Below are 12,859 nucleotides of genomic sequence, written 5' to 3'. Positions count from 1 at the left end.
GGGATGTTAAAAACAGCTTAGCTATTTGAAGCAGAGACATACATCGTATACGTCCCTGGTTAAAGTAACTTTTGATGACTTTTTATGTGACAGTAGAAACCTATCATTATAATGCCGATGTATTTCCAGCAGGATCTCGTTATATGCACAGTACAATGACATGCCAAAATACTCGGCCATGTATATAGCTTTACATGTAGCTGCAGATGATATCTTGGCTATATAGCTGTATATTAACATACATGATCAGAAATGGTTCTCAGCTCAAAATGGGCATATAGTGTATTTATGATAGACACTGCAAATTTTCTAAAACAATGTCAGAAAATAAAAGGTTTAAAACCTCATTAACAACTGAAATCCATTAATGAAATATGTATCGTAAGGCCAATTTATTATCTAGATCACAATTTAAGTGATATTCGTTGTTGTACTTTTTTTAACGAAAAAGTTTCAAAATCCTGTCAAATGTAACCCAGCTGCTATAATCACACCTGGATTCGAGCCTGGGACCTCGAAAATATAGATAGACTAACTACACTGTACACGTACATGTATCTCATCACTAGCTACTTATAGCGGTCCGCGCCCATATAAATGAGTTTATGCCACCTTATTCACTTCAGGGCCGATTACAGGGCCTTTTGCGTCAAATTGCGGTCCAAACACTTGTACCAGAGCATGCGTTATTGCTTTCAGACGAATCTGACAACGGTTTTCTAAGACCTGTATAACATAATTATTGACTGTATTTTAAAAATGAAGTACCCCCCCCCCCCCCCCCCCCCCCTCCCCTAAAAAAATCAATCAATAAAAAAAATATAATAAAAAATTTAAAAATCTGAAAATAAGCTAGGTTTACAAATAGAATGCACAACATTTTTTATTTCCCTGTGGCCCCAGGTAACTCCAATGCTTAGTGAACTGAAATATCAAGGAGTTGAGAGGTCTCGGGTTCATGTCCCGGTAAAGAGAAGAAAATCTGGAGAAAAGAAAGGCCTATAATGGTTGTATATCAGTTGACTTTCCCTCGGCGGCTACATTAAGAGAGAAAATGGAGATTCATTTAACGCAAAGTCTTACAAAAAACATACGATGGTTTTTTTTCTGATAGAATTGGACACTTTTTTTACTTATATAAAATAATGATAAGCATGGAAGAGTTATCACCCTTTGACAACGCCGAAAAGGCACAGCCTCCAGGAACTTGGCACAGATTCTGAAATCACTGCCCAAATAATACACGTTGTGGACCGTGCCGGATTGGAAATTTGTGCCAACTGCCTTATGACAAGCCGATAAGCTGCTTGTCGCCAATATTAATTGTTTCAATACTTGCCAGTTGACAGCAGTAGTTTACCATAAATAGCATTAATAGCTGGCGAAATTCTCAAATTAAGGACCTGTCTTATCGGGATTTGTATGTAAATAATGGACCGAATTAAGTCGGGTGGCACATTGGTAGCACACTTGCCTTCCACCTAGGCGACCGGGGTTCGATTTCCCGATCGGGCGCTTCCATCCAGGCCAACAAGCGTGAATAATATAAGTTGATATAACTTGTTTCGCATTTGTTGTAAAATAAATAAAGTCTACATGTGGAAAAGTTAGCAATGGCCTGACACTAATGTTTACATAGAGCAGCGAGAAGAACAGGTAAGAAAACAGAGGATAAAGGAACAGAAAGGACACTGGAAGGTTAAAAGAGACTACAGTATAGGTATTAACGGCTAGGCAGATGCCACTATGAATATTGACCTGTATACCTACTTACGTAAATCTTTAAGGGTTAACTGTAATATTTGTTTTACGTTATTGAGCAATAACACAAAAAACTGCGCATGTGGGTTAATGTTGCATTTATAATTAAAAAGAACAAAAAACGTCATGTTTTAATATAAATTCAATATTTAATGATTTCCCGGTTAGTTCTGTTTGTTTTTTTGATCGGATTTTAATGTTAGGTGTCCAACGTCTTTATCGGGATGTTTTCGTCGTTCCTCGTGTTCTCGCGTGGTCACGTGACCGGCACGAAGGACTACATTAACACTTGGTCGGTAAATATGGCCAGAGCACCCGACCCAGAGACCTATATACTAGGGATTCGCAACAAGCTCATTGGCTTACCAAACGTCACCGCCGAGCGGAAGTTCGGGTGATTTATCCCAGAGTGCATGGCTGCTCCTAATGTTTAGACGCCATATTGAAAGTACGCCTGAAACACGGTCAGCTTTATCACAGCTCATAGAAGACTATTGTCCGATAACAAATCACGGGAATCAAACGTAAGTGCAATTTTTTTTATGTAAACTGGTGTTTCAAACGTATTCCGTCGTACTTTATGTTCGGAAGACTGCACATGTGACCGTTCAACTTCTTTTCACGGCGATTACCGCGCTGGTTAGCTTATGTCGGGCCGCTTATGTCTGGTGTTAAGGACAGTGCTACATGGTTTCAGTTTAACTCCTTTTTTATTTATTGACCAATTTCAAAATGGTTTTCAAATAATTCTTGCTCGATAGTTACTCTATCGCGTTTAGTCAAATTTGTTGTGTAATTCATTGTGAATATTTAGTAATTGCCCAGTGAAAATAAGTAAACAAAACAAATTATGGTTGTACTGTGAATGGCTGGTGTTAAGGACAGTGCTACATGGTTTCAGATTAACTCCTTTTTTATTTATTGACCAATTTCAAAATGGTTTTCAAATAATTCTTGCTCGATAGTTACTCTATCGCGTTTAGTCAAATTTGTTGTGTAATTCATTGTGAATATTTAGTAATTGCCCAGTGAAAATAAGTAAACAAAACAAATTATGGTTATACTGTGAATGGCTGGTGTTAAGGACAGTGCTACATGGTTTCAGTTTAACTCCTTTTTTATTTATTGACCAATTTCAAAATGGTTTTCAAATAATTCTTGCTCGATAGTTACTGTATCGCGTTTAGTCAAATTTGTTGTGTAATTCATTGTGAATATTTAGGTATTGCCCAGTGAAAATTAGTGAAAAAAACCAAGAGAAAACGATGGCTGGTATACTATCGTCTATTTTATTTTTAACTGGAAGGTGTATATAATTTAAACTATCCATTAATTATATTCAATTCAACTTTAATATCATATTTATGATTAGATTAGTGATTTGATAGCTATAATCTGTAGAATTTTATATAGTATAACCATGACTTCTGTTAACATTGATCTCATGAATAATAAAGCCATTATTGAAAGAAATGCATTAATTGAAACTAATTGAAAAAAAACATAAATCAGTCTAATGTAAATTAAATTAAATATTGTACTTTTTGTAAATTATTTAGTGTTTCAAAACAGATATTTGATACAGAATTGCAGGGATTGATCGAGGAATGAGTGTGTTGGAATATAATAGCTATGATATCTTTTGCACATAGCAAAACATTAAATACTGTGGTATATATTGTATTGTATTGTGTGGGAAATTGATAAAATCAAAATGTTATATATTTTTTTCCCCATTATGACCGATATATATACCCCCCACAACCTTTGGGGCATTGATCACACCTCACCTTTGATAAAAACATTTACACCTAGTCATTGGGCATCTCCGAATAAACTCAAAGGGGGTCCATTCAGAATATATGTAGAGTATATACCTGTATGTACCTGTACTTCTGGGTCTACAGAATAAAATATTGTCATGGTGATCACCTGGGCTCCCCCACTCCATCCAGACCATAAGGACATTGGCCACACCTTTATTACCTTTGAGATATACATCAATCAACAGGTGTGTCTCATTGTCAACACCTGTCCTGAGGCTGGCCATGTCCATCTCCCCAAAATACTAGAGTTCACTAAAGGCATGCTGTGCAGTATACAATCTAAATATTTACCTGTACTCTTGAAGACAAAAATCCCTCAGGTGTGTCCTCATTCCCTAATTAAACTTAAATGAGTCCATTCATATGTAGATATATATGTTTTTAGGTTAATTTTGAATTTACGAATGTGTTTAATCAACATTTGGGGTATATGAATTTACTGCAGGGTATTTGAAATTTGAATGTTTCAAATTTAAATCTTATAGAAGCTTCTTTGCCTATTCTATACCATAATGTATCAATACTTATTAAACTTGATTTTTTTTTCAGAATGCCAAAGAAGAAAAGATCTACCATTGGTACATGACCCAAGTACTATCAAAGTTTCAATACTAAATAATAAAATATTATCAATCATCAAACATGACAGTGTTTTTTTTTTTTTTTCATTTTACTTAAGACTTTTATAAGAAAAGACTTTTTTATAGCATTTGTCTAATAAACAAGAAATATCTCTAAAAAAAAGATAAAAGGCATAGTTTTAATGCTGGTTTTTATACTGTAAAACTGCTGGTGAAATACATCAACGAATCACTGGTCTAGTGGTGGGTGCAGATGAGCTCTATAAGGCCTATAGGTATACAAGATATATAACATTAAACAACTACAGATGTGTACAGGAGAGTGTTACATACATGTACATGAAAACTGTTCAATATAAAATTATCTACACTAATAAATTTTGTCTTTTGCAAGCCAAATATAGATATTACATGTAACCTAAATTTGACAACTCTCTAACATTATTAACAGATAATAGTTGGATTAATTTAAAAACAGAATGTCTTTTGTAGTAATATTGTTTTATACATTTTACCCTCAGACCTGTATATAATGGACATATAAAAAAAAATGAAACTCGCCCTCGATGTCACCCAAATCACAATTGTTACAGGTTCTATTTCTTTGGGTAATATTATTATGTCTACCTATTTCTATATTTAAATTGTGTGATGATGCTCCACATACATTTATATTTAGTTTCTATAGGTTTAAAACTGTACACAGTGGCTATCTATCAGATATCGATATATAATCTACCTTTCGAAGAACTAGATATCTGTTAACATGTTTTGTTTTGTAACATCGGTCAATCTCTGCTCAATGCTTTTAAAAACATAGTCTACTGGTGAATTAGAATAAAACATGTACTCAATACCTAAAGCGGCTAATTCATTCTTAATGTCACATATCCACACGTCATTCTCATTTACCATTTCATCAAGACATGTTTTCAATACCAGATTATCCGACTGTTTCACCAATATTTGAACACTCTTAATTTTCTCATAATAGTTAATGGTAATCTACCCATTTCACAGTAAACAGTCATTGCAAGTTGATTTAGGCACCTTATTAAATTAAGTATTTTTTTTTACAGAATTTCTAATGTAAGCTTTCGACATCTGGTGCTTTGTGAAATCCCCATATTTCCGATGCATAACGTAAAATACTATTTACATACGAATCAAAAATAAAACAATAAGTTTCTACATTCAAGCAATGATTTCTAAGAGAAGTTGTCAGAGAAAATAAAGCTTTTCTGCCTTGTTCTGCAAAATGTTTTTGTGTTTTGTAAAACTTCCCATTGTAGTTGAACAGCATACCGAATAATTTAAAACTGTCAACAATTTCTATATTGTCATTATTATTCATTATTATATTTCCATGGCTCATTATTTTTTATTTGTCCACAATTTCTAAACACCATGATTTTAGTTATATCAACATTGACCTCCAGATTCCATTTTATGGTATATGCATATACAGAATCCAACATAATTTGTAAATCTTCTGGGCAGTTAACAAATATATCCAAACATAATTTGTAAATCTTCTGGGCAGTTAACAAATAAAGCCATGTCGTCGGTATGTATACATTAGCAAGAAAAGATTAAGCATCTGTAATTCAATACTTGGACAGTTGTCATTAATAAAGTGTATTTAGATACAAAGAAAATAACACAGGTGATTATATTTCCCCTTGTAAGAGTCCGGTATAATTAGGGAAGCACTGACTGAAGTCAGTATCACTATCGAAAATATAAGAATCGTCGTCAGTATATTTCTCTATAACATCTAAATAGATCATCGTCTAATGGCAGAAAATCGGACGACATTTTCCATGTGTTTCTATATGAATCAGAAAAATGGTGCTTTTTTCATTACAGTGCATAGGTATAACTATCGCCAGTGTGAAGTTACCTCGGCCAAACGCGGTGACACATGTGCACAGACAGTCGTCGCCATCTCTTGGCACGGCATATGTCACTAATATAAACAACTCCGATATCCACCTATTGCGCAGCCGCAGCGCTTGGTCTCGCTAGATCTCGTGCTAAATATACCTCCGGTTATGAGAACAATAGGTGAGGTCGTGACTATGCGAGAAAAGCGGTTGTTGCGAGTCCCTAGTATATAGGTCTCTGACCCGACCAACGTATTTTGTCGTACAAACAAATATGATACACTTATTCATCGTGCTAAGAAACCGAGAAAAAGTGCTGTACATTCTTCTATTTATTCAAGTATGGTTACATAACGGCGTTATAAACTGGTGTTAATTGGAGAAGTGCCGATTAATTGACTACTTTTTAAGTAATTTTGACGATGTTTGTCATTTTCGTAAGAATGTATAGCACTTTTCGTTGTTCTCATACAATTACCTTCACGCTCTTACCTGTTTCATAAGTATTGATTTAGGGTAGTCGGGTGCTCTAGGACGATTCATAGAGCAAGTGTTAATGTTCATTCTCCAATATTGGAACTCTTCAGTGTTTTAAGTATCGAAATCGGCGTATAGAAACGAACAAACGTTAATAAATGAATGCAATGGATCGTAATAAATTCAATTAATTAACTACAGATGATTTCCAAAGACATAAGGTATAGCTAGAAGTGTTCGGCTGTACACGTGCAAGTTTGTAAATTCGTCACTGTGATGAAACCACCGTCCTCGTCGTTGCCATGACAGCCGATCGAAGCTGCGATCACGAATGCACTGACAAAGTGAAAGTTGAAGTATTTTTCGCAACATGCGGTTTAAACTTAAAATTACATTCACACCTCATATTGATTGGGGTTGTTTAATCCTACCTGATCAATTGAATTATCAGAAAACTAACAAAAACACTAAAAAACACAGAATGAAGCCTTCGTGTCAGGCAGTGCAGACACAACGCGGGATCTGTAAACAATGTGACGTCATTGGAATGTACAAGTTGCAACAATGTACAACAATGTATATTTTACATGAATACACTAATGAGCAACAAAACGGGACGCAACATTAACCCACATGCGTGGGATGTACTCTGAATAAACCGCGAAGCGGTTTATGAAAAGAGTACACCCCAGTTTTTTTTTTTGTTTTATTGCTCAATAACGTAAAAAATATTACAGTTAACCCTTATAATTTAATTAACAACGATAAGAAATATTTTCATTAAGTTTAACATGTTTATTTTGCTCCAGATATTTAAAAACACATCGATAAATACAAAATCCCGTGAACAACAATTACTCCGCTGACGTCACAGTTTATTTTTTTTTATGTTATGAGATGATAACATAATTTTTTGAGCCAATGAAAATGCTTGTTACAAGCAAAATTAAATTATTCCGCTATCAACAATAAAGGTTTGAATATGCTTACAATTATGACCGTTTGATTTTAAATCTAAGGCATTTTTATCATACACAAGGCTTTCATATGTCATAAGACTGTACCATGATAAATGTCTAAGCATCGTATTTCTTTGTACATCATATAATGATGGACAGTGAAAAATAAATGAAACCAAGGTGGTTAAAAATATAAGATAATATTTATAGCTGAAAACAAGAACTACTACAACAGAAAAAAAGACGGTGAAGTAACGTGCTCCAAACTAGAAAAAATACACGAAACAAATCGAGACGAACAAATTTTAAACAATATCAAGAATCCCTGTCACATGGTTGGTTGATCCGTAGGCGCAGTGGAGAGCGAAATCGCGTTATTTTCAATACTCTACTTTTTTCGACTTTGTATTTTTCTGTTTACCTATTTTGATGTTTACATTTAAATTTTTCATATTTCAATATTTGTTTTTGAAGTCGAAATTCGGTGTTATAACTTAGAAATTTTCATATTTCTTTTTTCGTTTTTCGATTTTCGAGTGGTGTTGTAATGGGAAAAACCGGATGAATCGTTTTAACTGTTACCTTGATTTTCCAGCAGTTTTCTTGTCAAACTGTCGAACATACTTTATTTACATTTACAAAGAGAGTCAGGTAATCATATGTCAACCCGTTATTTTTTTCTAACATGTACCGAAGGGAATTCGCACAAATCCCATGGGACGTTGAGGATTTGTGCCGGGATCCACTGGCGTGTCCTTTGACCTCCAACAATGCATAATGGTTCAAAACGTAACAATTCATGACGTTGTCTTTTCCCAAACTAACTGTCCCGTTGTTATGTTGAAAACGTCATACATAGTGTGCGTAACTAACGTCAAGCTTGTGGTTAACGACAAGAAACAACTTTCCTGAAGACGGGACTCAAAATGGCAGCCATTCACGGGGCTAACGTTGTGGCTTACAATATCGCAAGGGAAATTGTAAATGACATGATTTTCGAGATGAAAGATGACATTTACGATGAAATTGATGAAGATAGTGATACAGATGGCATATGTATCATCGTACGCCAAGAGGACAATTCGACACAGACTTGGCAAAAATGCGATGATTCAAACGACAGTAGCGATGATACTGACAGATATGTCGACACGATGACTTCAAGATCAGAAGATACAGCAATAGATGAAGAGGGGAAGGATGTTTTTGTTGACGCAGAGGAGGAAACAAGTCGAGAAAACCTCCGAAGCAACACTTCGAATACGGAAACGAATACGGAAACGAATGAAGAAATCGAAGTGGAGGAAGCAGTTCGCGATACACTCAACAAGATAATGACAGAGCTTATTGAATCTGAAGAAATGGCTACTTCTGACCAACATTCGTCAGTTGGAGCAGATTATCTGGCAGAAAACGCAAGTATTCAACCAAACCAAAATAGTGAGCTTCCTGGGACGGTTAGATCAGCAACGGAAATAGAAGCGTGTTCCGGCAACTCGGCACTGACGGCATTAGAGGACATGGACGGGGAAATTGAATTTTACGACTCGTATGCTGTGTTCAGTCCGTATAATGGCGGATCAAGTGTTGTTTGTTCTACCGAGGCTAATTATGTACAAGACACGGCAATTGGAACCGCGTCCGAAATGTTCAGTGAAGGATCAATTCAGATGTCAGGCGCAAATAATGTCGTCTTTTCGCATCAGGGCTTCGCTAACGTCAACACGACTCATTACCAAAGTTGCAATGGTGGATTTGAGTATCCTATCACTGACAACTACGATGATGCACACCAATTCTCTCTAGCTATGGATGACTTGGGGAACACCCCAGAAGTTCAATGCCAATCACCAAATGGACTGATGAAAAAGTGTGATATTGCGGAAGAAGAAAATACATTGCACGGAAGACCACGGCCTTGTTTCAGCGACTTGGCGGAACCAAACGATACACAAGATTTTTATGAGTCATCTTATGGCGACGCCGATATATCGCACACACCCTGTGAAACCCCTAGTGAAACATGGTACGATCCCCTGACGTCGGCCGACGACATCGACGCATCACAACATGTCGACACGTTTTCAGAAGACATAGTCGTCCAGATTAATAATCAAAACCAGGCCGAAACAGCTACGAGTTCGACTCCCGATTCGCCGGACACACAGAAACCTATCGACTCTATACCTACAAGCACCAATGAAAATATTCCACTGTTTCCGAAATATTCGCTTAATCCCGAGTGCGAACCATTTGTTCCCACTCAAAACTATAACAGTCAGTACACTGCTTATAGCAATGGAGACAACACATGTCCCACCACAGAATCCCATTCCGAGGCTCTAACATTTGGGGGAGCATCCCACCTCCCGGCATACAATCCCGAGATCGGATACCCAAACCATTTCCAAGGACAGACCTGTATGTTTCCCATGCATCCTTGCACGGACAATGGGTACTTCGCGGAGGCACTGACCCAGTATGGACCTGGTCATTCTGCGTACCCGGTATATCCAACAAATATGACAGCTCCCAACTCAAATTTTTATAACACAGTGTCATCTTTTCAACAAGCAGACCAACAATTAGGCCATCAAAACCAGCATCTACAGTACCCTATCACCTCATCGAACACCGGAAGTCAGTCGACCAACTTCCGGTATCCAGCGATCTACCTGTCGGAAGCTGGTCTGATTACTGTGTTATTACGTCACGACTTTTCTGTCGAGATGACTGTAGATCAGGTAATCCGGGTTGTCAATCACAAGAAAAAAATGGTGGCACTGGTCAGTGGCCAAGGGACTGACTGTTACGTATTTCATCCGGCAGCGAAGATCACACAGGACCTCGAGGTCGTGGAGGTTGAAGTATTCTTACAGAGGAAAGTCAAAATGACAACGGAACACATTATATTTGCAAATAACTTCAAGTGTTATAAATTTGACCACGAGGACATCGAAGAAGAAGAACCTGTATTCTCTGACCTGCGCAATGATTTATCTGTTGACTTCCTGTTCTCTTCACAACGCGGCAATGATACACAACGCGCGGCGAGATTAGCAGAAGAAGCACAGATTGAACACAGTGAAAACGGATGGTCTGTCGTGAAAATCAACGGGGTCAAAATCATTCAGAACGAACGAGGAGAAGTTACTATCAATGCCGGACCGAAGTTTATCCGAATGTATCCTAATAATATGTCTCTACAACTCAAATCCAACTTCCTAGAGGTCAGAATCGGGATCAATTGGAGCGTGAAGGTCAGTCGCGGCTCGCATGTACTGAACGCGAGCCACTGCGGCTTCATTGTTACGAACGGTCGAATAGAAGCTGGATTTGATGACGCAAACAAACCATTTGCTTGCCTACTTCCTCGACGTGTTCCGTTATTAAGCGACCATCGTAAGCTCCGACGGCGTTACGGATCAGGGACCCATATCCGGCACAGGAAGCAAGAGGGCGGAAGTTAATCAATTGATTGGAGTTTCACTGATCGCCAGGCTTCGTTTTAAATCCGTCATCGCAATATTAGCTATAAATAAACCAGTAACATTTAACTGGCTGGTGACACTTGTTAAACTATCACATTGGCGGGTTTTTTCCAGATTGTGCGTTCAAAAAATCACATGGAACATGTCTTAAACAATCGTTTCCAGCCATCGTGTTGCCGTTACATGAAAACAAGACATTTGAAACGGAAATATATCGATTCTAGATTTGAATCCCGTGCAATTAAAATTCCATTTACACCGAGCAAGCATTAACAATATAATTGTTACTAAACTAGTTGATATGTGTGTTGTTTGACACTAATTAGTCAAGTAATTAAAAGACTGTTAATATACAAACATCGTAGTTCAGTGTTGGTCCGAATAGGTCACCAGATTTTGTTGCCACCACAGGAACTTGACAAATTCAGTATCGCGCTGTATTTTAAGCATAATACATATATACTGACTGAAGCGTGAACACTTGAAAATAATTATAATTTCATCAGAGTCTTAGAACTCTAGATTACTGTTTACAGTTTTTAGTAAAATTATGTACATATCGGTTTTCCTAGATGGGCGGCTTTCAGTCAACTAGATCTCTCTCTCTCTCTTTGTGTTCTTTTTTTCCCTCTTCAATAACAACGACTGTAATTATGTTAAAAAGAAGAAAAAAAAACCGTTTTCGATTGACCGACAAACATTAATCGTGGCAACTCCGAAATAACCGGACCTGTCAAGAAATGTCCGAAACAATCGCAACAGCGATCCAATCCGAGCTTTGAAGGAATCGGTCGAAATGCTACGATCCTCGATTTCAACACACGTCCAGAATTATTACTTTGTATACAAAAATACACCACAGACTCCCAGGTACAATGTGTACCGATAGTAACTTCAAAAACTATCTACGTTACTTGCATAATGTTAAAATGAATGAATAACCTGACTAACTTCTGCTGGATACGTTAAATAAAGGATAATTGATGACATCAAAGATTTGTTTCAATACATAGACATCGTTACAGATCGACCTGCATGCTAATGGGTTTATTAACGATGAAATTACGAACGTCATCATATTTCATATCAATAATGGGCAACAATCCGTCATCGTTTTTTATGTTGTGCACATCACTGTCACAGCGGATCCGGTTAAATTAGAATTCGCACTCGGTGACCTCATTCGATATATTGTCACACGTATCTAATCGTCTGTTAGAAATCCGCGCTTAACGACAATGTCTAATTATAATTCCAAAACAAACAAATATCTTAGAATTATGAAAAAAGAGAAAGGGAAAACAAACAAAAAACGCCGTCACCACCATCTTGTGCACCATTTTATTTTTGAGTTGTCTCCCCTTACAAATTGTTCTGCATACCTTTACAGGTCTCCAGGTCACCTTCATCAGGTTCTTTATATGATTCTCTAGATATATATCTGATGTCGACCATAGAAATGATGGTATAGACCATAGAAATGATGTTATAGACCATAGAAATGATGGTATAGACCATAGAAATGATGGTATCTATGGTATAGACCATAGAAATGATGGTATAGACCATGGAAATAATGGTATCGACCATAGAAATGATGGTATAGACCATAGAAATGATGGTATCGACCATAGAAATGATGGTATAGACATGGACCATAGAAATGATGGTATCGACCATAGAAATTATGGTATAGACCATATAAATGATGGTATGGACCATATAAATGATGGTATGGAACATAGAAATGATGGTTTAGACCATATAAATGATGGTATGGACCATAGAAATGATGGTATAGACCATAGAAATGATGGTATAGACCATAGAAATGATGGTATAGACCATGGAAATGATGGTATAGACCATAGAAATGAC

The 12,859-nt window shown here is 36.8% G+C and overlaps 1 protein-coding gene across 1 annotated transcript; it reads left to right on the top strand.

Annotated features, from left to right (window-relative positions):
• Positions 1-8,416: 8,416 nt before the first annotated feature.
• Positions 8,417-11,940, top strand: LOC117343387. Its single transcript, XM_033905728.1, has one exon. It carries the CDS (start codon positions 8,417-8,419, stop codon positions 10,958-10,960), a length of 2,544 nt encoding a protein of 847 aa, XP_033761619.1. The 3' UTR covers positions 10,961-11,940.
• Positions 11,941-12,859: the final 919 nt, after the last annotated feature.

This window comes from Pecten maximus, chromosome 15 (genome assembly GCF_902652985.1).
Source record: "Pecten maximus chromosome 15, xPecMax1.1, whole genome shotgun sequence".
Lineage (NCBI taxonomy): Eukaryota > Metazoa > Mollusca > Bivalvia > Pectinida > Pectinidae > Pecten > Pecten maximus.
Note: the sequence above shows the minus strand (reverse complement) of the source record. Positions and strands in the feature narration are given on the sequence as shown.